General features: G+C 42.0%; 1 protein-coding gene across 1 annotated transcript in view; it reads left to right on the plus strand.

Annotated features, from left to right (window-relative positions):
* TRPM8 (transient receptor potential cation channel subfamily M member 8) overlaps positions 1 to 26,588 on the plus strand; it is a 380,221-nt gene that overhangs the window by 300,121 nt on the left and 53,512 nt on the right. The window contains exon 17 of the mRNA XM_070933161.1: positions 15,087 to 15,178. Coding sequence (XP_070789262.1) covers positions 15,087 to 15,178 — 92 coding nt within the window. The remainder of the gene's footprint in view (positions 1 to 15,086; positions 15,179 to 26,588) is intronic.

The raw sequence follows: 26,588 nt of genomic DNA on the forward strand, positions 1-26,588 counted from the left end.
ACAGTACTCTAAGGTATCTACAATTATTCTTATATTGTTCCTTATTTGTCTATCCGGGAAGAAGCTATTTTGATCTGGATGTATGATGGCATTTAGTATTTTTTTCAATCTTTCTGCAATTATATTCATAAAAATTTTATAATCCGTGTTTAAAAGGGATATCGGTCTATAGTTTTTTATCTGTTTTTGGTCTGTACCTTCTTTTGGAAGTAGTGTAATATATGCTTCTCTCCACGATTCTGGTATGTTTGCTTCCAATAGGGCCTCATTACAAATCTCCAGTAATTTTGGTTACTGATTTGTCTCCTGGACTTAACTGAAATTTCTTCTCCATATTGCCAATTTCTTCCTGAAGGGTGTTGTGTGCCTTCCATTTTTCTTTGTTTTTATGTGCGCTATATGCTATCGTTATCCCCCTTATATAAACTTTCATGGTATCCCAAAGCTTAGTTAAGGAAGTGTGCTGTTTTTTATTTTCATTGAAAAATAGTCTCAATTCTCTCATTATCTTTTCTACGTATTCCTTTTCTTTTAGAATTTGTAAAATTAACCTCCATCTTCTGATTTTCTTTTTTTTTTGGGGGGGGGGCTCTCCAGTTTACTTCAAGAGGGTTGTGGTCTGCCCATCTCTCTTTCTTCTGTATTTTTTTTTTTTCTGAAGGTCCTTCTTTGATGTCTCTTTGGTGTGGCATTTCTTCTTCCTGATTTATGATCTCCACTTCCTCTTTACTACTCTGCTCCTCTTCAGTTCCTGTCAATTGGTCCAGTTCCTGTCAATTGGTCTTGCGCTGTCACTAGGCTATCTATTTTTAGTTTTTTGCCTTGCCACGTGACAAGCATTCCTTCTGGTAATATCCATCTGAACAAGATGTTTCGTTTGTTCAACTGAATGACCAGGAAATGGTAGTCTCTCCATAATTCTCTTACTCTTCTGGGAACTTGCTTCAGGGTTATGATTTCTTTCCCCTTATACACCATCGGTTCTTCTCTAGTTATGTTATAGACTATATTGCGGACCCTTTTCCTAATGAATCTGATATGGACCTCCCTTGGTAATTTGTGTCTTCTGGCATAGTTTGTCTGGATTTGGTATACCTCATCCATTTCTGTTATTATTTCTTGCTTGTCCCTCTGCAGGGCATCTGCGATGATCTCCGCCATTACCTGTCCCAGGTCTTCCTCCTTCCCTTCAGTTACATTCTGAAATCTCAGATAAAATGCCGCCCGCTCCATTTCCAATTGTATCACTGAATCTTTGAGATCTTTGTTTAGGGCCATCATCGTTTGGTCTACCTGTTCCAGTTTCCTTTCATTTTGCTCTACCTTAGCCTCAACACTTTTTATTTTTTGCTCATTCTTATGAATTGATTCTTATATAGCATTCATTTTGTAATCTAAATTCTGGATGTCTGTTTTCATTTCATTGTGGTTACTGAACATTGTTTCCTGCATTTTGACCATTGTCTCTTATATTAGCATTAGGGTGGTTTGCATTATCTGCATAGTTGGGGTTACAGTCGATCTTTCCATCTTCACCTGCCCTTCTGTCGACCGCTGAGTTGAGGGAGATGCCGTAGTTATCGTTGGGTTTGACGTAGTTTTCTTCCCTGCCTTTAGAGTTGTCATGGTGAGGCTTGTCATTTCTTTCAGTATTGTACTCTGATCTCCCAGAATCTTGTAAATATTTTTCCACACTATCATCCACTATTACTTGCCTGATTTTCTTATTCTTATTTTTATTATTCCTCGTGTTTGTCTATATCACACTAAAGAAACTACCAATATATTAATCAATAAGATCTTATATCTTATACAATCTTATATCTTATAATCTTATATACTATGTATTCAATAATAATTATGTTCTATATTGAATTAATCAGTATAATCTTAAGTCACTAGATAAGGTAATTTGTATATAAAAATATAGAAATAAATTAGATCAAGGTCAAAGTCTAATCACACATATCTATGTCTTATGTTAAGCCTATCTTATATATTTCAGTTAATACTCTAATGAACTATATAATTAATAAATAATTAATAAATAATTACTTCTCATTTATCATTAAATTGGTTAATTAATCACTCAACAATAATATAGGGGAGGGAGAGGAGAAAAAATAAGAAAGGAGCAAAACAAAAGGCGATGAAGCTGACAAAAATACTATTAAATAATATTATTAAATTAATATTTGTTTTAACAACCGTTTCTTAAAGGTTCAAATCTTTAGTGATCTTTCAAATGCAGCTCTTAACTTCTCCCAGGTTTCTTATATCTATCCTTAGTTCTTATAGTCAATACTCTCCTTCTGTCACCTCAATATTCTTCAAGTCCTCCGTTCAAATATAAGTTCAGCTATGTAGTGAAATAGTCCTCTCTTTCCTCCGCTGTCCAAGTAATCAGTTCTTGTCCTCTATAAGATTGCTGCAATGGCAGCTCTCTGCTTCTTTTCTTCTCAATCCCAATCTTATCCCCTTCTGCCACTCCATGGCATCAACTCTCTCACCTGGTTTCTGTTCACTCACAATTCTCACAAGCTTTTCCTGTCCATACCTCTGCTTTACCAGTGTCGTTGTTTCCCCTCGTTATCATCTTGACAGTTGAAATTATTCTGCTGATTCATTCACCATCTGCTCAGTCACCACTCAATCTCTTGCTGTGAGTTCTTTAACCCGAAAAGACCAAACCCACTTCTCAAAATTATAGTAGTTTTATGGTGTTCCGGAAGATCCCTTATACTAACACTGTCTGTTTCGATAATCTTCTCTTCCCATTGCTTATTGGCTCATTGCAGCCTTGGGTCTGCCATTCCAAGATGTCAGACACATTTGCACTGGATCGACAGAGGCGTCCGTTCTCATGGCGAGCGCTCACCTCTCGCTTCGCCACCCTCTGGACTCCCTCTCTAGTCCACAATACCCTCCAGGCTTTTGCACCCCTAAGGGTCCCCAGAACACTAAAGCTCCAGGGTTGAAGAATGGGGATTGCTCTCCTTCCACAAGGAGCGAAAGACCAGAGACAAATAAGAACAACTAAGAGTATAAGACCTATTTACAAGTAAGGAAGATGGAAGAGGAAATTGAGATGTTCTCAATCAACATAAATGGATTGAATTCCCCCATGAAAAGGAGAAAAAACTACACACAATTACAAAAATTAAAATTAGATATACTCTGCTTACAAGAAATGCATATTAAAAAGCAGCACAGTAAATTATTGGAATGTCCAAAAATTGGGAAACTATACTCCTCATTAGCACAACAAAAAAAAAGAAGGGTAGCTTTATATATCAAGGAAATAATAAATTCAAAACAGGTACTGTATATACAGATGAAGAGTGCGAATAAGATTGAAATTGTTGCAAGAATCAAAAAATAATGGGGGCTTTGGTATGCCGGATTGGGACTTCTACTATCAGGCTTCCACACTAACTTGGGTGAAGGATGGAAAAATCCTTTAGAAATAGAAGATTGTTACTGTTGGAGAGACATGATCTTCAATTGGGATGGCATGCCTTTCTGTGGTATGACAAAAATAAAATACATAAATACTTTCAAAGACATTATGTAAAGAACGCTCTATTCTTAGTATGGGAAAAAGTTAAAGCAAAAAATTACATGAAAATACCAGTCTGGCTCTCAACAATGGAAGCACTGATACATCCAAATGTGGTAAATTTGGAAAAAATTGTAACGTATAAAGATATTTTAAATGAGAGAGAGGAACTTAAAATTAAACAAGAATTGCAAAATCAAGGGATGGACCTTGTATGGTGGCCACACTTGCGAACACAATCAAGATATGAAAAAGATGTAAAGATATATGGTTTCTATAAAGAGCCAACAATACTTGATCAGATACTATTAGGTGTTAATAAAGAAAATATATAGCTATTTATTAAGCCTCAAAGTGGAAGATGAACAAGTGAAAGAAACACTTTTTTGGGTATACAGTACTATAGAATTAGATAAATGGCAAAAACTTTGGGATAGAAACTATAAATTGACAATGGCAGCTACATACAAGGAAAACCTGTATAAAATGTTCTACAGGTGGCATTGGCCACCGGCAAGGCTAGCAAAGATGTTTAAATCATGTCCGCCAAATGTTGGAAATGTAACCAGATACTGGATTCATATGTGGTGGACTTGCCCAAAGGCAAAAAAAGTTTGGACGGAAATACATACATGGCTAGAGAAAATGATAAAGCAAAATATAGATTTAAAGCCAGAAATATTTTTGTTAGGTATTTTGCTAGAAAAATATAATAAAGGGAATATATATTTATGTTGTAGTCCGCCAGCAGCCTGCGGAGCTGGCAGTGGAGTTGGACAACGATGAGACTGAGGAAGAACATGGGCAGTCCTGGAGGCTGGGGAAGGCCCAGATGAGGGCTCTGCATCAGAGGCAGATATGGGGCCAGGGCCATCGGGGAGTGATGTGCGGACTTTGGCACCTCCAGAGACTGACAGTAGAGAGGCAGAGGAACAGGAGGAGCCTGTTTCTAGTGCACGTATGAGAAGAGCTGCCAGAAGGCAGGAGCAGATAAAGCAGAGAGGATGACTCGGGGGTAGGGCCAAGAGACTATTGGCCCCTCCCATAAGGCTTAAAAGACCAGCAATGGCTCTTGGCCTCTTTGCCAGAAAACAACGTTGAGAGAATTTCTTCTTGTTTCACTGCATTCATTTCTTATCAGTGTCTTCTGCTTCTGAACTTTTGCCAAGAAAAGTCTTTGGCAGTTTGCCTAATTATCCCAAGGTCAGTGATAAACTAAGGAATGGTGTTTTGAAGAATTTGCTTTAATTTAGTTTGGACTACGCTGAGAATGAGTTAATTCTCAGCTGTTCTAATAAAGTCTATTTGTTTTTGAACTGTTTGTATTTAATACTAACTACTTGGGCTTGGGTCACAACAATTTAATGCACTGCATGCTTTGCATATTTTGATGGCAGCGAGAATTGTATCTGCAAAATATTGGAAAAATGAGGAAACTCCTTCAGATGAAAATATAATAAAAAAAATACTAGATTGTGCGGAAATGAATAGGTTAACTTTAAAGATGAAAGATAAAGAAGACACAGTGTCAGGGTTCTAACCAATGCCCTAATAAAATTAAGAGTCTCAAGATATTTAGCAAGAAAAATCCAGTTGTTTATTAGGAGCTCCATGTCAGCACTAACTAGGTGAAGCCAGCACCTTGCCTCTGACCCTGTTTCCCCCTCACCCCAAAATGTGTAACTAGTCACATTCCCCAATTTCGTGGGTTGTAGAAGTCACTCCCTCCAGCCGTTGTGGGTCACCATGGAGATGGCCTTGACTTCAGCCGGCTAGGCTGTGTCTTGTTTTGACTGAGGTGTCAATTCCTTGGTGCAGCTGCAAGGCGTGATTCCCATCCCACTGCCTATGGCAAGGATCAGGAAAGCTTCGCAAGTTGATACACAGAATATTTTTTAACTTGGGCTTAATTAAATAATAGAAATTAGAAATTGGAATAATACTATTATATACAAGCAAAGAATATTACAACCACCATTATTATGTATATGTAAAATGACCCAGACAATACACTGTTTATTAAATACTTATATATGTTAAAGAAAAATGTACAAATAAAAATATTTTAAAAAGAATGAACAACGACTTGCAACAAAGTCAAAGATAGTAAAAAAAAGTTTCTTTCAACATAGACAAAACAAGAAAAAAGTCAAGGAAACAGTGGGTCCACTAAAGAGACAAGATGGCAAGAAAGTTACAGGCAGTAGAGAAAAAAACAGAGCTGCTTAACTCATTCTTTCCATCAGTCTTCACAGAAAAAGAAACTATAGCCTAACCTACCAAAAACATAACTGTAAAAGACAGACTAGAAATAAAAATTAAAGCAAGAAAAATTAAGCAAGAAAATTGTAACAAAACACCTGTCTGATCTTGATGAATATAAATCACTAGGACCTGATGGATAACATCCCATCTTTCCGAAGGAGCTGGCAGATGTTATATAAGAACCATTGTATCATATCTTTAAAAAATTGTGGAGCACTAGGGAACTACCAGGGAATAAATACAAGCAATTTAAATTTCACCAGAGATGCTCTGTATGTGGGATGGGTTTGTCCTATGGGTTTGCCACAGATTAAGATGGATTCTTCTTTGTCTTCTGCTTTCTCCAAGTGCTAAAGAATAATGGAGCCTGGCTTCCCTTGGTTTGAGAGTGCAGGCTGATGGGTAACTGGATTGGGTCAGTTTCAAACAATATACTTGGAATTTTGTCTCTCTGGCCACTAGCTGCCTTGAGTCTTCAGAGAAAGGTGGCATACAAGTTGAACAAATAAATAACAGCCCAAGCAGGGCTTGGGGCCAAATGCTCAGGATATGTCCTCAGGGACCCAAGAAATTGGAGCAGCCACCTGTTCAGGGAGGAGAGACGGCTTCAGAAGAAAAAAGCACTGTGGGCTGGCAGTGTAAGGAAGGCAGCGGAGGCAGAGTACACTCCTGGAGTTACGGTGATCCGAGGAAGCAAGTGGAAATCCAGTCTCAGCTTGTCTAGGCCAGACCTTGTAAGGGGATAAGTAAGAGTTGGGACAACCATGCAATTGCAGCAAACTCTGCTTTAATCCACCCCCAACGAGGCTGGAGCCTCAGAACACAGTGAGCAGGAAAAAGAAAAGTCCTTGTAAAGTCAGCGCTGGGAGTGTCCACCTTTTGAAGTCCTTTGGCCCCACCCCCTGGCCGGCTGGCAGCCATGCTCAGTAAACCACCATCTGGCGGTGAGTAGTGTATGTCGAGATGACCCAGCTGGTGGCACATGGCCATCGTGGACACCTCCGGAAGCTGCCGCTTGCTCGGCTGGGCATTGCAGCTTCAAAGAATGTTCAGTGGGTGACTCCTGGCCACCACAGAGGCTGCCAGAAGCTGTCGAGTGCTCAGCTGTATGGTGCGGCCCCACAACTCGGGATTGGCTGGCAGGTGGCTCGTGGCATTTGCTGAAGACCACCAGGATCAGCCAGTAGGTTGGTTTAAGTTCAGTAGGTGGCTACCATGACCGGGCGCGTCATCACAGGAGGCCCCACCACTGCCTCGCTTGTCTCCCACCCCCCATCATGGCAAGCCCCAGGCCAGGGCTGGGCCTCAATAGGCGGCTCCCCACTACCAGGAGTCCACCTGGAAGACAGGAGATAGAGGCATTAGATAAGACCCTATGGCATGCATCAACCTCCCAATTTGGTGGGATATCATTGGTGGAACTGCCACAACAGCCATATTTATTTATTCAATTTATATACCGCCCTTCTCCTAGTGGACTCAGGGCAGTGCACAGCCAAAACTAAAATACATAACAATACAAAATTTAAAATTAATTAAAAGAATTATATACTTTGGCCCGAATTAAAACAGTGCGAATTAAAACCCATTAACAAATTAAAACTAAACAATTAATAACCATTAAAAACTAAAAAAGGGGGGCGGGGTTCACGCCAGACCTGCTTGCTGGAAAAGAAGAGTTTTCAGGGCACGGCGAAAGACCCGAAGATCCGATATCCTTCTTATCTCCGGGGGCAAATCGTTCCAGAGGGCGGGGGCTGCCACAGAGAAGGCCCTCCCCCTGGGGGTCGCCAGCCGACATTGCCTGGCCGACGGCTCCCTGAGGAGTCCCTCTCTGTGGGAGCGTACTGGTCGGTGGGAGGCTATCGGCGGCAGAAGGCGGTCCCACAAATACCCAGGTCCTATGCCATGGAGCGCTTTAAAGGTGGTAACCAACACCTTGAAGCGCACCCGGAAGACCACTGGAAGCCAATGCAGCTCACGCAGGAGAGGTGTCACATGGGAGCGACCCCTCGCTCCCATAATCCCCCGTGCGGCCACATTCTGCACCAGTTGGAGCCTCCGGGTACTCCTCAAGGGGAGCCCCATGTAGAGAGCATTGCAGTAGTCCAGGCGGGAAGTGACGAGGGCATGAGTGACTGTGCGTAAGGAATCCCGATCCAGAAAGGGACGCAACTGGCGAATCAGGCGGACCTGATAAAAAGCCCCCCTGGCCGCGGCCGTCATATGCTCTTCTAAAGACAGCCGTGCATCCAGGAGGACGCCCAAGTTGCGAGCCCTATCCGTGGGGGACAATAACTCACCCCCAATAGCCAGCGATGGCACCAGCTGGCTATATTGGGATGCCGGAAGCCACAGCCACTCGGTCTTGGAAAGGTTGAGTCGGAGCCTGTTACTCCCCATCCAGATCCGCACGGCCTCCAGGCACTGGGACATCACTTCAAGGGCATCGTTGGGATGGCCTGGGGTGGAGATGTACAGCTGAGTATCATCAGCGTACTGATGGAACTCCACCCCAAAGCCACGGATGATCTCACCCAGCTGCTTCACATAAATGTTGAACAGAAGGGGCGAGAGGACCGACCCCTGAGGCACCCCACAAACAAGGTGCCTCGGGGTCGACCTCTGCCCCCCTGCCAACACCGGCTGCGACCGGTCAGAGAGATAGGAGGAGAACCACCGCAAAACAGTGCCCCCCACTCCCAACCCCTCCAACCGGCGCAGCAGGATACCATGGTCGATGGTATCAAAAGCCGCTGAGAGATCTAACAGGACCAGGACAGAGGAACAACCCCTATCCCGAGCCCTCCAGAGATCATCCACCAACGCTACCAATGCCGTTTCCGTGCTGTGCCCAGGCCTGAAGCCGGACTGGAGCGGATCCAGATAGACAGCTTCATCCAGGTGCCCAGGAAGCTGTTGCGCCACCACACTCTCAACAACCTTCACCAAGAAGGGAAGGTTGGAGACTGGACGATAGTTGGCCAAAACATATGGCCTTTACATCACACTCTGCTACCCAGGTAGCCCTTTCACCATACCAGGTATCAGAGTTTACCCCTGTGTAGCCATGAGTCCAAAACCCTATCGGTGTCATATTGATCCAGTCCCACTGGGCCTGGTGGCTCAGGAAGGGGCCAGAAGTTGGTAGCCACCACGGGTTTTAGCAGGCTGCTGTGGAACACAGGATGCACCCAACCCAGCAAGCATGGGAGCTTCAATTCTACCATCACGGTGATTTGCAGCCTCCTATCCAAGATGATACGTGGGGGGCACTCCATGGAGATGGTAGATGTGGCTGATAAACAGCTTGGCTAGCCACCGTGCTGATGGTATCCCAGTGCACGGCACGAAATGTGCTTATTTCGAGAACAGGTCAATAACTGTCCATATTACAGTGTGCCTGTTACTCCCTAGCAGGTCTACTATGAAGTCCATGGCTATCTCTTCCCATGGTCTGACAGGATCAGCCATGGTCTGCAGGAGGCCTAATGGTTTTCCCGGCCACACCTTCATCACTGTGCACATCCTTTTGGACCTTTCACATAGTTCTCAATCTCTGCCCACATGTGGGGCCACCAGAACTGCTGTTTGGTGAGGTGGAGGGTTTTTAAAAACCCAAAATGACCAGCTTGCTTGACATTGTGGCACTGCTGCATTACATTGGGCCTCAGGGCAGGTGGTATATATAGTTTGTCATTCTTCCACGCTAGTCCATCTCTGTGCATAAACAATGTTTTGTTCTCCAACAGCTAGGAGTCCTTTAACAATGCAGTTTGCAGCTTCTCTGTCAATCCCTCCCCAGGGTCCTCACCCATTATCCGAGCTACTGGTGGAATGATGGCTTGCACTATGTCCTCCTGGCGACTATGGTATTGGGGCATGCATGACAGGGCATTGGCCAAGAAGTTCTTCCCTGCGGGGATGTACCACAGAGTGAAATTGAAAATATTGTGCCCACCAGACCTGTTTTGGTGACAACCGCCATGGGGTTTGAAGGGCTTTGAGGTTTTTATGGCCTGTTTAAACATCAAATGGTTCCTGAGCCCCCTCAAGGAGGTGTTGCCATGTGAGTAATGCCCACCGTACTGCAAAGGCCTCTTTCTCCCAGATCGCCCAACCTCGTTCCATCTGCAAAAGTTTACGGGAAGTGTAAGCACAGGGTTGTAACTGCCCCTTTCCATTCTTTTGTAACAAGATGGGCCCCACGGCCATGTCACTAGCATCAGCCTACATGACAAATGGTTGTCCACGGTCAGGGTGTCTCAGGATGGGTTCCCTTGCAAAGAGAGCTTTCAGATCTTTGAAAGCTCTCTGACAGTCCATCATCCAAAGGAGGTGTTATCCAGGCCAGGGCTTTGTCATGGTGTGTTTTGTTTGCAGTAGTTTGGTCAAGGTTAGTACGACCTTGGTGAATGATGGAACGAACTGGTGATAAAAATTGGCAAAGCCCAGGAAGCTCTGCAACTGTTTACGTGTTTTTGGGGCTTGCCATTCTGATACTGCTTGAACCATGTGTGGATCCATTTCCACCCCATCACTGGATATCTGGTAGCCCAGGTAATCCTGACAGGTTTGATGGAATTCACACTTTGACACTTGATGAATAACTTAGTTTCTGGAGCACCTGTCACACCAATCAGATGTGTGTTGTGGTCTGCCAGCAGCCTGCGGAGCTGGCAGCGGAATCGGACAGCAATGAGGCTGAGGAAGAACATGGGCCAGTCCTGGAGGCTGGGGAAAACCTGGGTGAGGGCTCTGCATCAGAGGCAGAGATGTGGCCAGGGCCATTGGGGAGTGAGGTGTGGACTCCAGAGCCTCCAGAGACTGATAGGAGTGAGGCAGAGGAACAGGAGGAGCCTGTTTCTAATGCACGCATGAGAAGAGCTGCCAGAAGGCAAGAGCAGCTCAAGCAAAGAGGACGACTTGGAAGTAGGGCCAAGAGATGATTGGCCCCTCTCATAAGGCTTAAAACAGACCAGCAACGGTGTTTGGGCTTTGCCAGAAAACAACGTTGGTAGCTTTGTCTTCTTCTTTGTTTACGTCTTGTATTTATTTTTGAATCTCTGACTTCTGAACGTTTGCCAAGAAAGGCCTTTGGCAGTTTGCCTAATTGGACCAAGATTTGCGATAGGACTGAGGAATTTGTGTTGGGAGGAATTTGCTTTAATTTAGTTGAACGATGCTGGGAATGAAGTAAATGTGCTCCTCCATGGTGTAGATCAGGATGTCATTCAAGTAACAAGGACTCCCCGGTATAGGTGTTCATGCAACACCTCTTTGATAAGCTGCATAAACACAGCTGGGGCTCCCTGCAACCCAAACGGCATCACCTGAAACTGGTAGCTCCCCAAGGACAGTTGAATGTGGTCTTCCATTCATCCTCTGGCCTGATCTGGACCCAATAATAGACCTCTTGTAGATCAAGTCTGCTGAAAAACCGCCCTTGGCCAAAGTCGCTAGCAGATCTTTCATCAAGGGTAGGGGGTATAGGTGCTCTACACAGACCCCATTCAGGCCCCAGAAGTCAACACACAATCAGAGAGTTCTGTCGTCTTGGAATAATACAGGTGCTGCCACACATGAGCGGCTTGGCCAGATAAACCCCCTAGCCAAGTTCTTTATCTATGTACTGCCATAACTCCTCCATCTCCTTCGGCTGGTGAATGTGAACACCCTCATGCAAGAGATGTTGTACAGATTTGAGGACCCCATGGAAACCTAGCAAGCAGCAGCCAGGATCCGCTCCATCCAGAAAGGGAAGCAGTAACAGTAACAGAGTTGGAAGGGACCTTGCAGGTCATCTAGTCCAATCTCCTGCTCATGCAGACCTATGCTATGGATTCAAACTGCCAACCTTTCTGATCGACAAGCTCAGTGTCTTAGCCACTGAGCCACCTAGTCAGGCTTAAAAAAAAGTGACCAATCGCAGAATATATGAGAATGTCATGGCTTTGTGGACCACCTGAGAGGAGGGCCTGGGGTGTTCTGAACCAAGAACTGTAGGGGGGTGCCTAACAACCTTTGGGCATGGTACCAACTGGCCACCAATGTGGAATTAGACCTGATGAATTACCAGCAGCACACTACGCATGAAGGTCGCCCCTGCTGGGCAACCAAGAAGCGCCCCACAACCCTGGGGGGAGGGAATTCCCCACACAGGAGGAGAAACCTGAGTAACTGAGGAGAAAGCAGAAGCCTCAGTAGCCTGTTTGTGATGCGGGAAGAAAGGCCATCAAGCAGCTGACTCCCCTGCCCCACATTCAGCATCTATGTTGTAAGCCTGGTCCAGCTGAAGACAAAGAAGCTGCTGGCAAACCTGAAGGAGAAGACGTGTGCCACACAACAGGTCATGGAGGTCTCTCCCCACTCCAGCAAAGGGGAGGGAACTCTGACCCCCAACAAGCCTGGCTAAAGAAGTGGAACCCAGCAGTGGACTGGAATAATAATAAGTGGTGCATGAGTAAGAAAATAGCTAAGCAGCAGGAACTAGAGAAAGCATAAGGTATCAGCTATGAGACGGCGGGTGGAAAAGTGGAAATGGAGCCAGCTAAGACGTTGATGAAAGGCAAGGTGTCACAGTTGCTTATTCCAAAGAAGTACTGCAATCTCGCTGTAGTGTTTAGCAAGAAGGGGTCAGATGTGCTGCCACTTTGCCATCCCATGGACTGTGCTATCAAGATTATCATGGGGGCAAAACTACAAAAGCCAAAGATGTATTCCAAGACATCCAAGGAAATGGAAGAACTTAGAAACTTTATAGACAAGAGCCTAACCAGGGGCTTGTCTCATCCAGCTGGCCAAATCAAGGGTGGCAGCCCCCATGCTTTTCAAAGAAAAGAAAGATGGGTCCCTGAGGATGTGTGTGGATTATAGGGGGATAAGCACCATTTGTATGGAGGACATGTACCCCCTCCCCTAGATGAAAGACATGTTGGGACATGTCAAAGGGGAGGACCTTTACCAAGCTGGACTTGAGGGAAGTGTACTACCAGTGAGGATCAGGGAAGAACATGTTCAACTGCCCCTTGGGATGTTACCAATTCCAGGTGATGCCATTTGGATTACAGGGGGTGCCAGTCGTGTTCATGTAGCTGATAAATGAAGTCCTACATGAGTACCTATACAAAGGGGAGCTGGTGTACCTGATATTATCTTAATATATATTGACATCATGGAAGAGCACATAAAGCTAATGAGAACTGTGCTAAGGAAGCTGCTAAAAGTCCACCTATACATGAAGCTGTCCAAGTGTTACTTCCACAAGACCAGTTTAGACTACCTAAGGCACTATATTTTGAGAGAAGGAGTAGAGATGAAAGCAATCCTAGAATGGGAGTCCCCAAGGACCAAGAGAAAACTGTAGAGTTTCCTAGGATTTGCAAACTTCTATAGGCAATTCATTCCCATGTTCACAAAAATAGCACTGCCCATCATGAATCAGTTAAAAAAGAGGAAGGGGGGTGAAGCCTAGACCAAGTCAATTCTTGAATTGGACTGTCAAATGTCAAGCAGCTTTTGAAAAGCTAAAGAGACTTTTTGCTGCTGAGCCAGTCTTGAAACACCCAAACCCAGAGGAGCCGTTTGTGATCCAGGCAGATGCTAGTGACGTGGCAGTGGGGGTGGTTTTATTGCAGAGAAACAAAGGAGAGAACTGCAGCTCTGCACCTATACCTCATGGAAACTATTAGACACCAAGAGATGATGGGCAATCTGGGAGGCTTATGTCATCCCCTGGGCTTCCCTCACCTGGAGGCAGTTCTTAGAAGGCAGCAAAATCCCCTTCGAAGTTTCGACCGACCACAAAAATCTAGAAGCACTAAAAAAAAAACCTAGAAACTGTCCCTTAAGCATGTCTGGGCTCAGTAGTTTAGCTGGTTTAGTTTCACCCTGCACTATTTACCGAGGGGAGGGGGATTTCCTAGCAGATGCTTTCTCACGCCTGCCTCAATATAAAAGCCTGAAGGAAGAGATAGTTAATTCTATCATTCCATCCAAACAACATGCAGCGCCAGCGTGCATGTGGCAACCCCAAAAGAGCCCCCCTTGGTCAGGAGAAGACACATTGACTTAGCAACTGAAAGAAGCCCTGTGAGGGGGATGAGTGGTTTCAAAAGCATATGGGTGATTTAATGCTAAAGCAAGATTTAGTGTGGGAGGGGAATAAAATATATGTCCTAGCCAGCTAAAGAACTATCATCCTACAAAAGAGTCACTATACAAAGCCAGCAAGATATTTTGGGTTTGTAAAAATCCTACACCTTATAAAAAGGCAGTTTTTGTGGCCTAAGATGAAGAAGGACATAGAAACCTATGTGGTGAGTTGCCCTATATGTGGATTTAGTGGGGCATTTTGCTCGTTTTGCTGAATTACTGTAGTTTAATTTAACAGTCTCAACATTCTTGGCTATATCCAGAATCTAAGCAGCTGCAGCTCTTAATGTGGACTCATCACCAAACTGATTCTTCTCTATGAAAACTGATCAAATTCCTGCTTCTATTTTTTCTATTGCTTCCTAGCTTTTATTTTTGTCTTCATTAAATCTTCAATTATTAGTTCTTATGTAGCCCATTGCAGTCCCAGACTATTCAAATCATTGTTTCCTTTGATCATGAAGAAAGTATCTATCCATAAGTTAGTTTGGTTGTACTCCAAATTTTCTGCTAGTCTTGTAATGTTTTATATAGATGTAAAATAATATGGGGAATAGGATAAAAATCTGATTAAGATTAAATTGAAAGAGCTATTGAATCTGAAAACTTTAATATGGCAGTTGATTTAGAGAATTGTACAGGATTAATTGGACAAGTATACATTCTATAAACAAAGCACTTCTTTGATTAGGCTTTTGTAATAACATGTGGTTTAACATTTAAAGACATGATTAAAAGAAAAATGCAATCATTTATAGCACATTTGAAGTTATAATGCCACATTGATGCATTTTTGTCCTTGCAGGCAAGAAAGCCAAGAGCAATTTCAAACTATCCACTTTTCCTAATCCATCCAAGTTAGTGTAATTGGTGATAACACAACAGTGTAGATCCCATAGTAAAACATCCAAGAAGTCAAACTGTCCTTATTTCATGGTTTTTTTTTTAATTTTCTTTGATTCTTACCAACTTCCTTAAGTTAAATAGCTTGATAAATAGTACATATGTTCGTTTCCTATTAGGTACACATAAATGTTTGAATTCATGGTATTGTTTACTTATCTTTATTCTACTGAATATATAATTTTCTGATTCTGTTTTTTATTAGTGGTATATGAATGGGAGTAAATACTTTTCTGACTTATGGAATGTTATGGACACCCTTGGAATTTTCTACTTCATATCAGGAATTGTGTTCAGGTATGTTTCAGTTAACTCACAGTGATACTTCTATTGCCTTGAGTTCAGAGCTAGAGGAACAAAAATATGCTATAATAATTATGTAAAAAAACAAGTGACATGCTGAAAATTCCTGCAGTTTATCTCATTAATTTTCAATCAGATAGAAAAGTTAATGCTTTTGAAATTCATTTCCAAGGCAAATAATGTATGGGAGAAATACATGGGCATGGGATACTGATATTTTATTAGGTGGCTGAAAGCTGTGCATTGTGGACGTACTATTCAGTCTTTCTCTGTACAATCAACTGCCCAACATTTTAACAGAATAAGAGAATAACAGAGTTGGAAGAGACTTTGGAGGTCTTCTAGTCCAAACCTTCTGCTCAGGCAGAAGACCCTGCACCATTTGGACAAATGGCTGTCCAATCTTTTTAAAAACACCTCCAGTGATGGAGCACTCACAACTTCTAAAGGCAAGTTGCTGGACAGGTTTACTGTCAGGAAATTTCTCCTTAGTTCTAGGTTGCTTCTCCCCTTAGTTTTCATCCATTGCTTCTTGTCCTGCCTTCTGGTACTTTGGAAAATAAGTTGACCCCCTCTTGTTTGTGGCAGTCTGTCAAATATTGGTACACTGCTATCATGACACTCCTAATTCTTCCTTTTACTAGACTAGATGTACACAGTTCTTGCAACTATTCCTCATATGTTTTAGCCTCCAGCCCTTTAATCATTTTAGTTGCTCTTCTCTGCATTCTTTCCAGAGTCTCAACTTCTTTTTTATATTGTGGTGACCAAAACTGGATGCAATATTTCAAGCCTGATCTTACCAAGGCATTATAAACAGTACTAACATTTCACATGGACTTGATTCTATTCCTCTGTTAACTCAACCTATGCTTTTGTGTTGGCTTTTTGGGCTGCTGCCACACACTGTTGGCTCATATTTAAACAATTGTCCAGTAGGACAATTGTCCAGTAGGACTCAAAGATCCTTCTCACAGTTATGGCTATTGATCCAGGTTTCAACTAATCTGTATCTGTATATTTGATTTTTGATTTTTTTCCCTTAATGTAAAACCTTACTTTTCTCTACATTGAGTTTCATTTGTTAGATAGGGCCCAGTATTGAAGTTTATTGAAATCCATCTGTATCTTGAGTCTATCTTTTGGAGTATTATCTATACCTCCCAGTTTAGTGTCATTTGCAAATTTGATAATTCCCTTTCTAGTCAATATTCGTTTTTTGACTTCTGGTGCTTTGGAAAATAAATTGACCCCCTCTTTTTTGTGGCAGCCTCTCAAATACTGGAATACTGCTTTCATGTCACCCTAATCTTTCTTTTCTCTAGACTGGCCATATCCAATTCCTGCAACCATTCTTCATACATTTTTCTCTCCAGGCTGTCAACCCTGGAGCCAACCCTGCAGCCATCTCCAGGCTGCCAACTCTGAAGAGTCTTCAGGGTTGCCACAGTGAGGCTCGCTGGAACTGTGGGAAAGTGAGGGGGAGTAGAGATAGCAAAGGGGGATATGTAGCCAAAATAACATTCTTTCTCCTGGGAACCAAGCACACTCTCACCAGCAACTGATGGGGTGTGGATGGGAGGCATCCGGGATGAGGAGAGAGATCTGATGGGGGCATGTGATAGTTGGATGTAATGTGGGGAAAAACTTTGGATTCGGGTTTTCACCAGCTGTGCCAATATAACATGCCTAATAAATCTATATTTTGAGGAACTTGTCTTGGAGTCATGATTTCCTATGGGTTGTTACTTAGAACCCTGACACAGGCCTTTAATCATCTTAGTTGCTCTTCTTTGCACTTTTCCCAAAGTCTTTTTTGTAACATGGTGACCAAAACTGGATGCAGTATTCCAAATGTTGCTTTATTAAGGCTTTCTAAAGCGTACTAGTACTTTACGTGATTTTTACTCTATGCCTCTTTTATACAACCAAGGATTATATTAGCTTTTTTGGCTGCTGCTGTACACTACTGGCTCATATTTTCTGATCATCCACTAGGACTCCACGATCCCTCTCATGGTTACTGTTTTTGAGCAGGTTTTGCCTACTCTGTACTTACGCCTTTGGTTTGTCCTGCCTATGTGTAAAACCTTGCTTTTCTCCACATTAAATTTCATGTTGTTGGATAGGACACATTGTTCAAGTTTGTCAAGATCTTTTTGGATCCTGAGCTTGTCTTCTGGGGTGTTTGGCTATTCCTGCCAGCTTAGTTTCATCTAGAAATTTGATGAGTTCCCCTTTTATTCCCTCATCTAAGTCATTTATGAAGATATTGATGAGCACTGGCCCTAAGACAGAACCTTGTGGTACCCAACTGCTTACTTCCCTCCATATAGACTTAGTACCATTAAAGACTATGTGTTGAGGATGGTTTGTCACCCAGTTACAAATCCATCTAATGGTGATGCTGTCTATCTCACATTTTTCTAGTTTACCAAGGTTGGGGTCTACTTTGTTGAATACCTTGTTGAAGTCTTAAGTACTATGTACAGTATGTAAGTACTATTATACTATGTGCACAGCATTTCGCTGATCTACTAATTCGGTCACTTTGCCAAAGAATGAAATAAGATTGGTTTGGCATGATCTGTTTGGCATGAACAAACCCATGCTGGCTACTAATTATAACTATATTTGTTCCTAGATGTTCACAGATCTGTTTTTTGACTATCTTTTCCAGTATCTTCCCAGGTATTGATGTCAGGCTGATCGATCTGTAGTTTCCTGGGTCTGTTTTTCCCCCCCTTTTTTGAAGATGGGAATCACATCAGCTCTTTTCCTTTTTTTTTTTTTTTTATTGCAAAAGTTTTACAATTACATTTTCACCCCCTTTTTCACCCCCCACCTCCCGCCCCAAACTTCCCATCCTCCCTAACCCTCCCTAACCCTCCCCCCCCAGACTTCCCTATTACTTACTCATAACTAATGACACTAATATATAAGCCTGAACCCGTCCCTCCCCCTATAAAGTTTTTCCTCTTTATCCCTTTGCATTAAAATATTTCTAATACATTATTTTCAAATAAAAGCTATTTGATACTTTCTAGTTTGATATTTGTTCTGAACATATTCTATCCACCTTTTCCATTCCCATTCATAAGTCTCTTGTGAACAATCTTTTAAATACGCTGAAATCTTCGCCATCTCTGCAAAACTGGCCATCTTCACAGTCCATTCCTCGATAGTGGGCAAAGCTTCATTCTTCCAGTATTTACCTATCAACAGTCTTGCTGCCGTTATCATATACAATATCAATTTTGTTTCACCCAATGTAAAACCCTTAACTATACCCAATAAAAACAGTTGTGGAGAAAACTGAATTTTTTTCTTCAAAACATTCTGCATGACCCACCAAATTTTTATCCAAAAAGCCTTAACTTTCCTACAGGTCCACCAAACATGATAATACGTAGCATCCAAACATTCGCATCTCCAACATTTTGGCTGAACATTAGGGTACATACATGACAACTTTTTGGGATCTAAATGCCATCTATAAAACATTTTATAGAAATTTTCCCTCAGATTCTGCGACTGTGTAAATTTAACATTCTGAACCCAAATTTTTTCCCATGTTTCCAACATCACTGGTTCTTCAAAATTTTGTGCCCACTTAATCATACAATCTTTAACTAATTCGGTTTCTGAATCCCTTTCTAGCAAAACATTATAAAGCCTTTTAATATGCATTGGACCTTTCTCTTTTATATGTCTAACCAATTCTTCCTCATGCAACATAATACCAGTTTTTTGGTCCTCTTTCCATCTCAATTGTAATTGATTATATTGTAACCAAGTTAGATTAAGTCCTTCATCCAACAGTGTCTGTAATGTCTTCAGCTGCCATCTGCCCGCATCTGTAAAAAGAACCTCTTTGTATAAAAACCCCCCGAGTGACATTATATTTGTATTCCACAAAGTATGACCAAGATCCAGCCATAGCGGTATTTTGTAATCCCATTTGAGTCGGTGCTTCTTCCAAACTCTCATCAAGGAGTCTCTAAGTATATGGCTTTTAAATACTTTATCTACTTTGTCGTCATAAAATAAATAAGCATGCCATCCAAATTCGAGATCAAAACTTTCTGCGTTTAGTATTCCAGTCTTTTTACTTCCAAACCAATCACTTGTTAAAGTTAAAGCTGCAGCATCATAATATAACTGTAGGTTTGGGAGTTTAAGGCCTCCTCTTTCTGGAACATCTTGCATAATTTTCAGTTTCACTCTCGGCTTCTTCTCGTTCCAGACAAACTTATTCACACCAGACTGCCAAACTTTCAATTGTTTATCACTTTTAAGCACCGGAATCATTTGAAACAAAAACAGAAGTCTTGGCAAAATATTCATCTTAACTGCTGCTATTCTTCCAAGTAAAGACAGTTGCAGCTTTTTCCAGGTCTCCATATCTTTCTGGACCTCTCGCCACAACACCTCATAATTATTTTGAAACAATTTCAAATTTGATTCTGCAACCTGAACTCCAAGATATTTTACCTTAGGTACAATTTCAAAACCTGCCCTCCTTTCAAGCTCATATTTACGATCTTGTGTCATATTTTTAACTATCATTTTGGTCTTTTTTGAATTCAGTCTAAAACCTGAAACTCTACCATAGTCTTGTATAATGTCATTCATCAAGATTATTGATTCCATTGGTTGTGATAGGGTAACCACCAGATCATCTGCAAATGCCTTTATTCTGTAATCCTCTTGCCTTATCATTATGCCTTTCAAAATTTTAGAATCCCGTATTGTGTTTAACAAGACTTCCAATGTTAAAATAAATAAAAGTGGGGACAACGGACATCCCTGTCTTGTTCCTTTTTCAATTTTAAACTCTGTCGTCAAACTTCCATTAATAATAATCTGTGCCTTTTGCTCTTGATAAATTGCTGAGATTGCCTGTATAAATTGGTCCCCAAAGTCCATCTTTTTTAAAGTCTTTAATAGAAAATTCCAATCCACTCTATCAAAGGCCTTCTCTGCGTCCAAAAAAGCCAGCACTGCAGGAATCTGTTTATTCTTATCAAGATATTCCAATAAGTCTATTACTTGCCTTACATTGTCCTTCATATATCTGCCTTCAATAAATCCCGCTTGATCCTCATGAATCACCTTTTGAATTACTGGCATCAATCTGTTGGCTAATACCTTCGCATAAATTTTATAGTCTGTATTCAAAAGAGATATTGGTCTATAATTCTCTGGTTTTTTAGGACCAACTTGTTCTTTTGGTATCAAAGATATATAAGCAGTTGTCCAAGATGGGGGTATTTTACCCCCTTGTTGAATGTTACAAAATAAGTCTCTAAGTTGTCCCACCATTTCAGCTTGCAAAGTTTTATAATACACTGCAGTCAGACCATCCGTGCCAGGAGCTTTGGCTGTTTTTAACTGTTTAATTGCTGCTGTTATCTCCTCCTCTGTTATGGGATAATTCATTCTTTCCTTTTGTTGATCAGTAATTTTTGTAATTCTCTTATCATTTAAATATTTTTCTATAAGTCCATTCTGCACCTCTTCTTTAGCATATAATTTAGTATAATAATCCACAAAAGCTTCTTTAATTAATTTTTGTTGAAAGATTTCTTTCCCGCCAATATCAATACTATCAATAGTCCGTATACTTTGTTTTTTCCTCAATGTGTAAGCCAACCATCTGCCCGGTTTGTTAGCGTTGCAAAATGTATTATGCTTCGCATATTGTAGGCTTGTTGCAACTTGTTCCGCCATAAGCATTTGAAATTGGTCTTTCAAAAGTTTTATAGCACCTCGAATTCTTTCATCTGTTGGGTTTTTAATAAGTAGCTGTTCTTTATTCTTTATTTCCATTTCCAACTCGATTCTTTTCTTTTGTCGGAACTGTCTGTGTTTAGAGTTCATATAGATAAGTACCCCTCTCATATAAGCTTTACTTGCATCCCAAACAATTTCAATTGGAGTACCTTTATTCAAATTTATTTCAAAAAATTCTTTCAAATGCTTTTTAAGTTCTATTATATTTTTTTCATATCTAAACAAGTTCTCATTTAATCTCCAAGAGCGTCTCTCAACCTTATCCATCTCAATTTCTATCCATACAGGGCTATGGTCAGTCAAGGTTCTTGGAAAAATCTTTGTTCTTTTGGTCTTAACAAGTAGATCATTTGACAACAGGATAAAGTCAATCCTAGAAAAAGATCTATGTCTATCAGAAAAAAAAGTGTAATCCAATACATTTGAATTATGTATTCTCCAAACATCTTTTAATTCCATATCTTCTTTCATATCAAAAAAAGTCTGTGGTAGTCTAATTCTAGACTTTGCCAAGCTCTTTTTATCTAATTTAGAATCAATTACTCCATTCCAGTCTCCCATAATTAAAATAGATCTATAGTCCCATTGCAATATTTTAGTATGTAATATCTTATAAAAATAATCCTGTTGTTGGTTGGGAGCATAAATTCCAATCAAAAGAATTGGTCCATTTGCTGTAAGCAATTCAATTGCTACAAACCTACCATCTTGATCTGCTTCTATAACTTTCGCTATTAATTTTTTATTTACATAAATAACCACACCATTCTTTTTCTGCGAAGTCGAAGATATAAAATGTACTCCTAATTTTGAGTTTATCAAATATTTTTGATCTTGAGTAGTTATATGCGTTTCTTGTAAACATATTATATCATTATTAAATTGTTTCAAATATGTAAATATTTTCTTCCTTTTCTGTGCTGAATTCAACCCATTGACATTCCAAGATAGACACTTAAAGGTCATCGGCCTCTTTCTGGAGCGCGGAGCAATATCTTTGAAGTTCCTCCGAAAGCTTCGATCTCGCTCCTCCCATAGCGCCACTCTCTTGTACGGTACTCTTAACTGCCTTCTTGTCTTGTCTTTCCTGTTGTTGTTGTTGCTGTTGTTTAAATAGCTTAGATTGAGCTCTAGTTATACGTTGATCTTTCACTTCAGCCAACTGAATCAAATCCAAAATTGGAGAAGAATCCAGCAAGGGCTCACTCAAAAAACCTCCTTCTGCACCTTGCACTGTTTCTAATTCCTGCTTAGACTGTTCTTCCAATTGCCTCTCTTCACTCTCCTTAATCTCCAAAACTGTAGATGTACGTGGAGATGGAGTTCTTTCCTTAAGTATAGTACTATAAAAATGTTGTGCCTTCTCCACGGTATTCAACCGATATCCTTCTCCCTTGTATCTAAAAATTATCCCAGCTGGTGCATCCCACCGGAAGGGTATCTGTAAATTTTTCAATTCCTTAACAAGAAAACCAAATTCTTTTCTAGCTTTCAGCATTTTAGGAGGTAATTCTTTAAAAATTTCAAGTCGTGAACCCCCCACTTGTACAGAAGTATGAAAAGATTTTTGCAGGATATGATTTCTAATTTCTCTATCAGTGAAATATATCACCACATCTCTAGGCAGTTGTCTTTGTCTGGCCACCCAAGAGTTGACTCTGTAAATTTTATCTATTTTGTGAAATACCAAATCAGGACTAGCTTGTAAAATCTTAGCCAAGGCTTCAGAGCAAACTTGTCTCAAGTCCTGTCTCTCCTCCTCTCGAATTCCCCGAAGCCGTATAGCAAATTCCATCGCCCGGAATTGTATCATAACAATCTCATCTTCAATTCTCTGCATTTTATTGTCAACTTCATCAATTTTATAATCATTGTCTTTCATCTTGACATTAACTTCTGATTTAAATTCTTCAACTTTAAAATCAACTTTCCCAATAAATTCTACCAGGCCAGACGCCACTTCTGATATTTTTTTGGTCACCTTTTTTTGATTCTGATTCACCATGTCTTTAACTTCATTAATTTCCTGCATAAATTCCTGATGTGATTTTTGAAGTTTATCATCTATCTCCTGTTGGGATTTTTGAAATTTGTCATCCAAAGTTTTAGAAATAAATTCTTTTAAATCTCCCACATCAAATTCTTTTTTCTGAGTTTGTAACTGTTGAGCAGGGGGAGGTTGCTTTTCATGTTTGTGTGTGGGGGATCCCCCCCCTGACGCCTTCCCTTCCTGCTTCTTTGAAGCCATCCTGGCTCGTGATCTAGTTTTTCTGAAAAGGGAGGTTCCTTTTCCTTTCCCTCCTGCACAAAAACTTCTAAAAAAATCCCCCAGATTTAATCAAATAAAGACTGGAATAAAGCAAAGTCCAGTATTAAAAAGGGAGAAATTATTGTTTCTCTTTTAACAAGCAGGGCAACTTTGTAACAACTTGGAAACTTTGTAACAAAACAAGATAACTTCACCAATCCACATTCACTGGCTCGTTAACTCTGAGGCTAGGCGCCATATTTTTTTCTTTTCAAAGCACTTTCACTCACTCGCATTTCTCAAATTGAAAGTCAATAAAGTGCTGATACTTGCGTTTCCAAATTTCAGGATTCAGGTAGTTTCGCTGTTTATTAAAGCCGGTTCTTTCGCTTTAAGTTTCCTGCAGCCGGCTTGTTCTGCAAAAGCAGAATCGTCCCACGTCGCCCGGAGTTTCAGCAGGCTGGAAGGGAGCCACGCCTGTTCTCTCCCCAGAAACTTCCCTGGGGGGTCACAGGGGCTCAACCAGTGCCCTGCGATCTCTCTTCTTCAATCCTTTAGGATCTAGAAGTTTTCGAGCCGCTTCTTCGTTTCGAAGCGGCTCTACAGGCGGCGGGGCTGGCGGAGCTTCAAAGAGCGCCGCCGACGCCGAAGACAAGGAAACCGGAAGTCACATCAGCTCTTTTCCAATCCTCTGGTAGTTCCCTGGTGCTCCAGGATTTTTGAAAATTATGATACAATGGTTCTGAAATAACATCTGCAGATGTTATCTCAGAACCATTGTATCATACCTGTCAAAAATCTTCAGAATTCTGAGTTGTAAATCCATCAGGTCCCAGTGATTGATATTCATCAAGGTCAGACAGATATTCTCTTACCATTTTCTTGTTTATTTTAATCTTTATTTCTAGTCTGTCATTTACAGTTATGATCTGGGTAGGCTGGGCTATAGTTTCTTTTTGTGTGAAGACTGATGCTGTCAGCTGCTCATCTTCACTTTCTTTGAAGCTTGCTAACAACTGCCATAACCAGGGTGGAAGAGAAATCTGGGAGGGGAAGTATGCTGGAAGTATGAAACAATGCTGTGGGAAATTGGTAATATGGACACTAACAAGAACCAGAGATGCCAAACCAAGCTGTACACTGAGCTTCAAGGATGCCAGACCTGGGAAAGGAATTTACGTTGTCGCCTGAGGCACTGAGTTTCCAAGACATTGGAATGAGACCTGATTGGACTGCTCTCCCAGGGAGGAGGGTTTTGGACATGAGGGATAGCTTTCAATGTATGATTTCCACATGGTTTTTCCTCAGAGCTTGCCTCATCCATGCTGCACTCAGTATCTCTAGAAAAAGTACATTTCCCCTAAATCTTATGGAGTCAAGGGTCATTCTTTCCTAGGGAATAGCTGGGACCAATCTGACAGTAGACAAGTTCTGCAGTAGCAGTGAACCAGACCAATGTCTACCAAGGGGACTGAGAAAAAAATGACAACCCACAAAAGCAGTCTGAAGACAGCTGGAGCTTACAGAGCCCCCTCCATCAAACTGCATTGCCCCGAAGAGAAGCTCAAATGGCTGGGGAATGTGAGCATTGGCAAAGAAGCTCCAAAATCCCAATGGTCACTCACCCTGGGGGTGTTGTGGCCCATACATGGCCTGTGCGGCTGGTGGCTGATTTGGACAGCGAGGAAGCTGGTGTGGTGGTGTGCCAGCAGCCTGAGCACTCGAGTCGGACACTGAGGCTGGAGAAGATGTGGTGCCAGAGGTGGGGATTCAGCCAGGGCCTTCAGAACCTCCAGAAGTTCCCTTAAGTGAAGAGGACGAAGAGGAGGAGCCTCTTCTCAATGCATGGGCGCGCAGAGCTGCCAAAAGGCAGGAGTGGTTCCTCAGGAGGAGGTCTAGTGGTGGGATTCAATTTTTTTAACAACAGGTTCTGTGTGCATGGCTTAGTTGGGGGTGTGGCTTGGCAATCATGTGACTGGGTGGGCGTGGCTAGCTGGTCACGTGACTGTGTAGGCGTGGCTAGCTCATCATGTGACCGGGTGGGCGTGGCTATGTGCATAGAGACTACTCAGAGGGCTGAAAAAAGTCATTTCTGACTGGGCCTCGCACTTTTGACCGGTCTTCACACTTATGACCATCCTCACATTTATGCCCGTGCAGCTTTCTTAACAACCATGTCACTCATTTCACAACTGCTTCTCTTCACCATGGTGACAAGATAGGACAAAAACGTAAAATGTGAGGACAGTCGTAAGTTCGAGGACTGGTCAAAAGTGCAAGGACCTGTCAGAAATATTCCCATTTATTGGGAATAAATAGTAGTGTGGAGGGGCGGGGCAAGGGGCGGGGCGAGCCAGCAATTTAACGAAGGGTTCGGCCGAACCCCCTAGAACCCCCAGAATCCCACCACTGAGGAGGTCTCCTTGAGAGTAAGGCTTGGGGCTAATTGGCCATTCCCTTAGCCTATTTAAGGAGGAATGCCGACTGAAGCAATTTGCAGGGAACAACTTGTTCACTCTCCTTCGTGCCTTGATCTTAGTTTTTTGCACATTGCTTCTGGGCTTTCTGCCAATCATAGTAAGATTAAGATTATTTATTCTTTGGATTTTTGTAGGCTGTTAAGAAAGTTAATTAACAGCCTTTGTTTGGGAAAAAACTTATTTAATTTAGTAAACTAAGGTTTGTACAGACTTTGTGTGTGCTGCGTTCTTTGGGGTCCATAGCTGGGGCAGAATAGGGGGTGAAGGAGGTGCATATGGAAGTAAAAGCCCTTGGCATGACACTTGGAGAAGCCGTGGAGCTAGGAGAGGGGAGCACTGCAGAGGTGACGGTGAGGAGGAGCTCCCAAGGAACCTGGATGAACAAGAAGACCTCATGGAACAAGCCTGAAGGATGTTGAGAGATGCATTTGGAAATCAGCAGGTCAAAGAACTCACCCAGCTGGCAGAATCTCTATCTTCACTGGGATCATATAATAGTGCAAGTGCTGCAACAGGGAAAACAGCAGCATCACCTGGACCCCTCCTGGCCCAAGTAGCTCCATTGCCAGCTGCCCAGGTAGCACAACTCCTTCCACAAGGGGGGGCTGCCCTCCCCAAGACAAGGGATGCCGAGGCCCTCTGCCAGGTGTGGAATTATATGCAGAACAGAGCTAGCCACCAAAGCAGCGTGGGTCCAATGCATGACCATGGCCCTGGAAGGAGCTGCTGCAGAGTGGATGGTCTCCCCCACAATGACAATGCGCCAGAGCTTGGAAGCTTTGACCAAATCATGAAGGCCCTGCATAAACAGTTAGAAAACCCACTTGCCCAACATAAGGCCCGAACCCGCATCAAAACCATCAACCAGGATTGCAGGGGA

Source organism: Pituophis catenifer, unplaced genomic scaffold, assembly GCF_029215685.1.
Source record: "Pituophis catenifer annectens isolate HBS135680 unplaced genomic scaffold, rPitCat1.0.hap2 SCAF_1, whole genome shotgun sequence".
NCBI classification, from domain to species: domain Eukaryota; kingdom Metazoa; phylum Chordata; class Lepidosauria; order Squamata; family Colubridae; genus Pituophis; species Pituophis catenifer.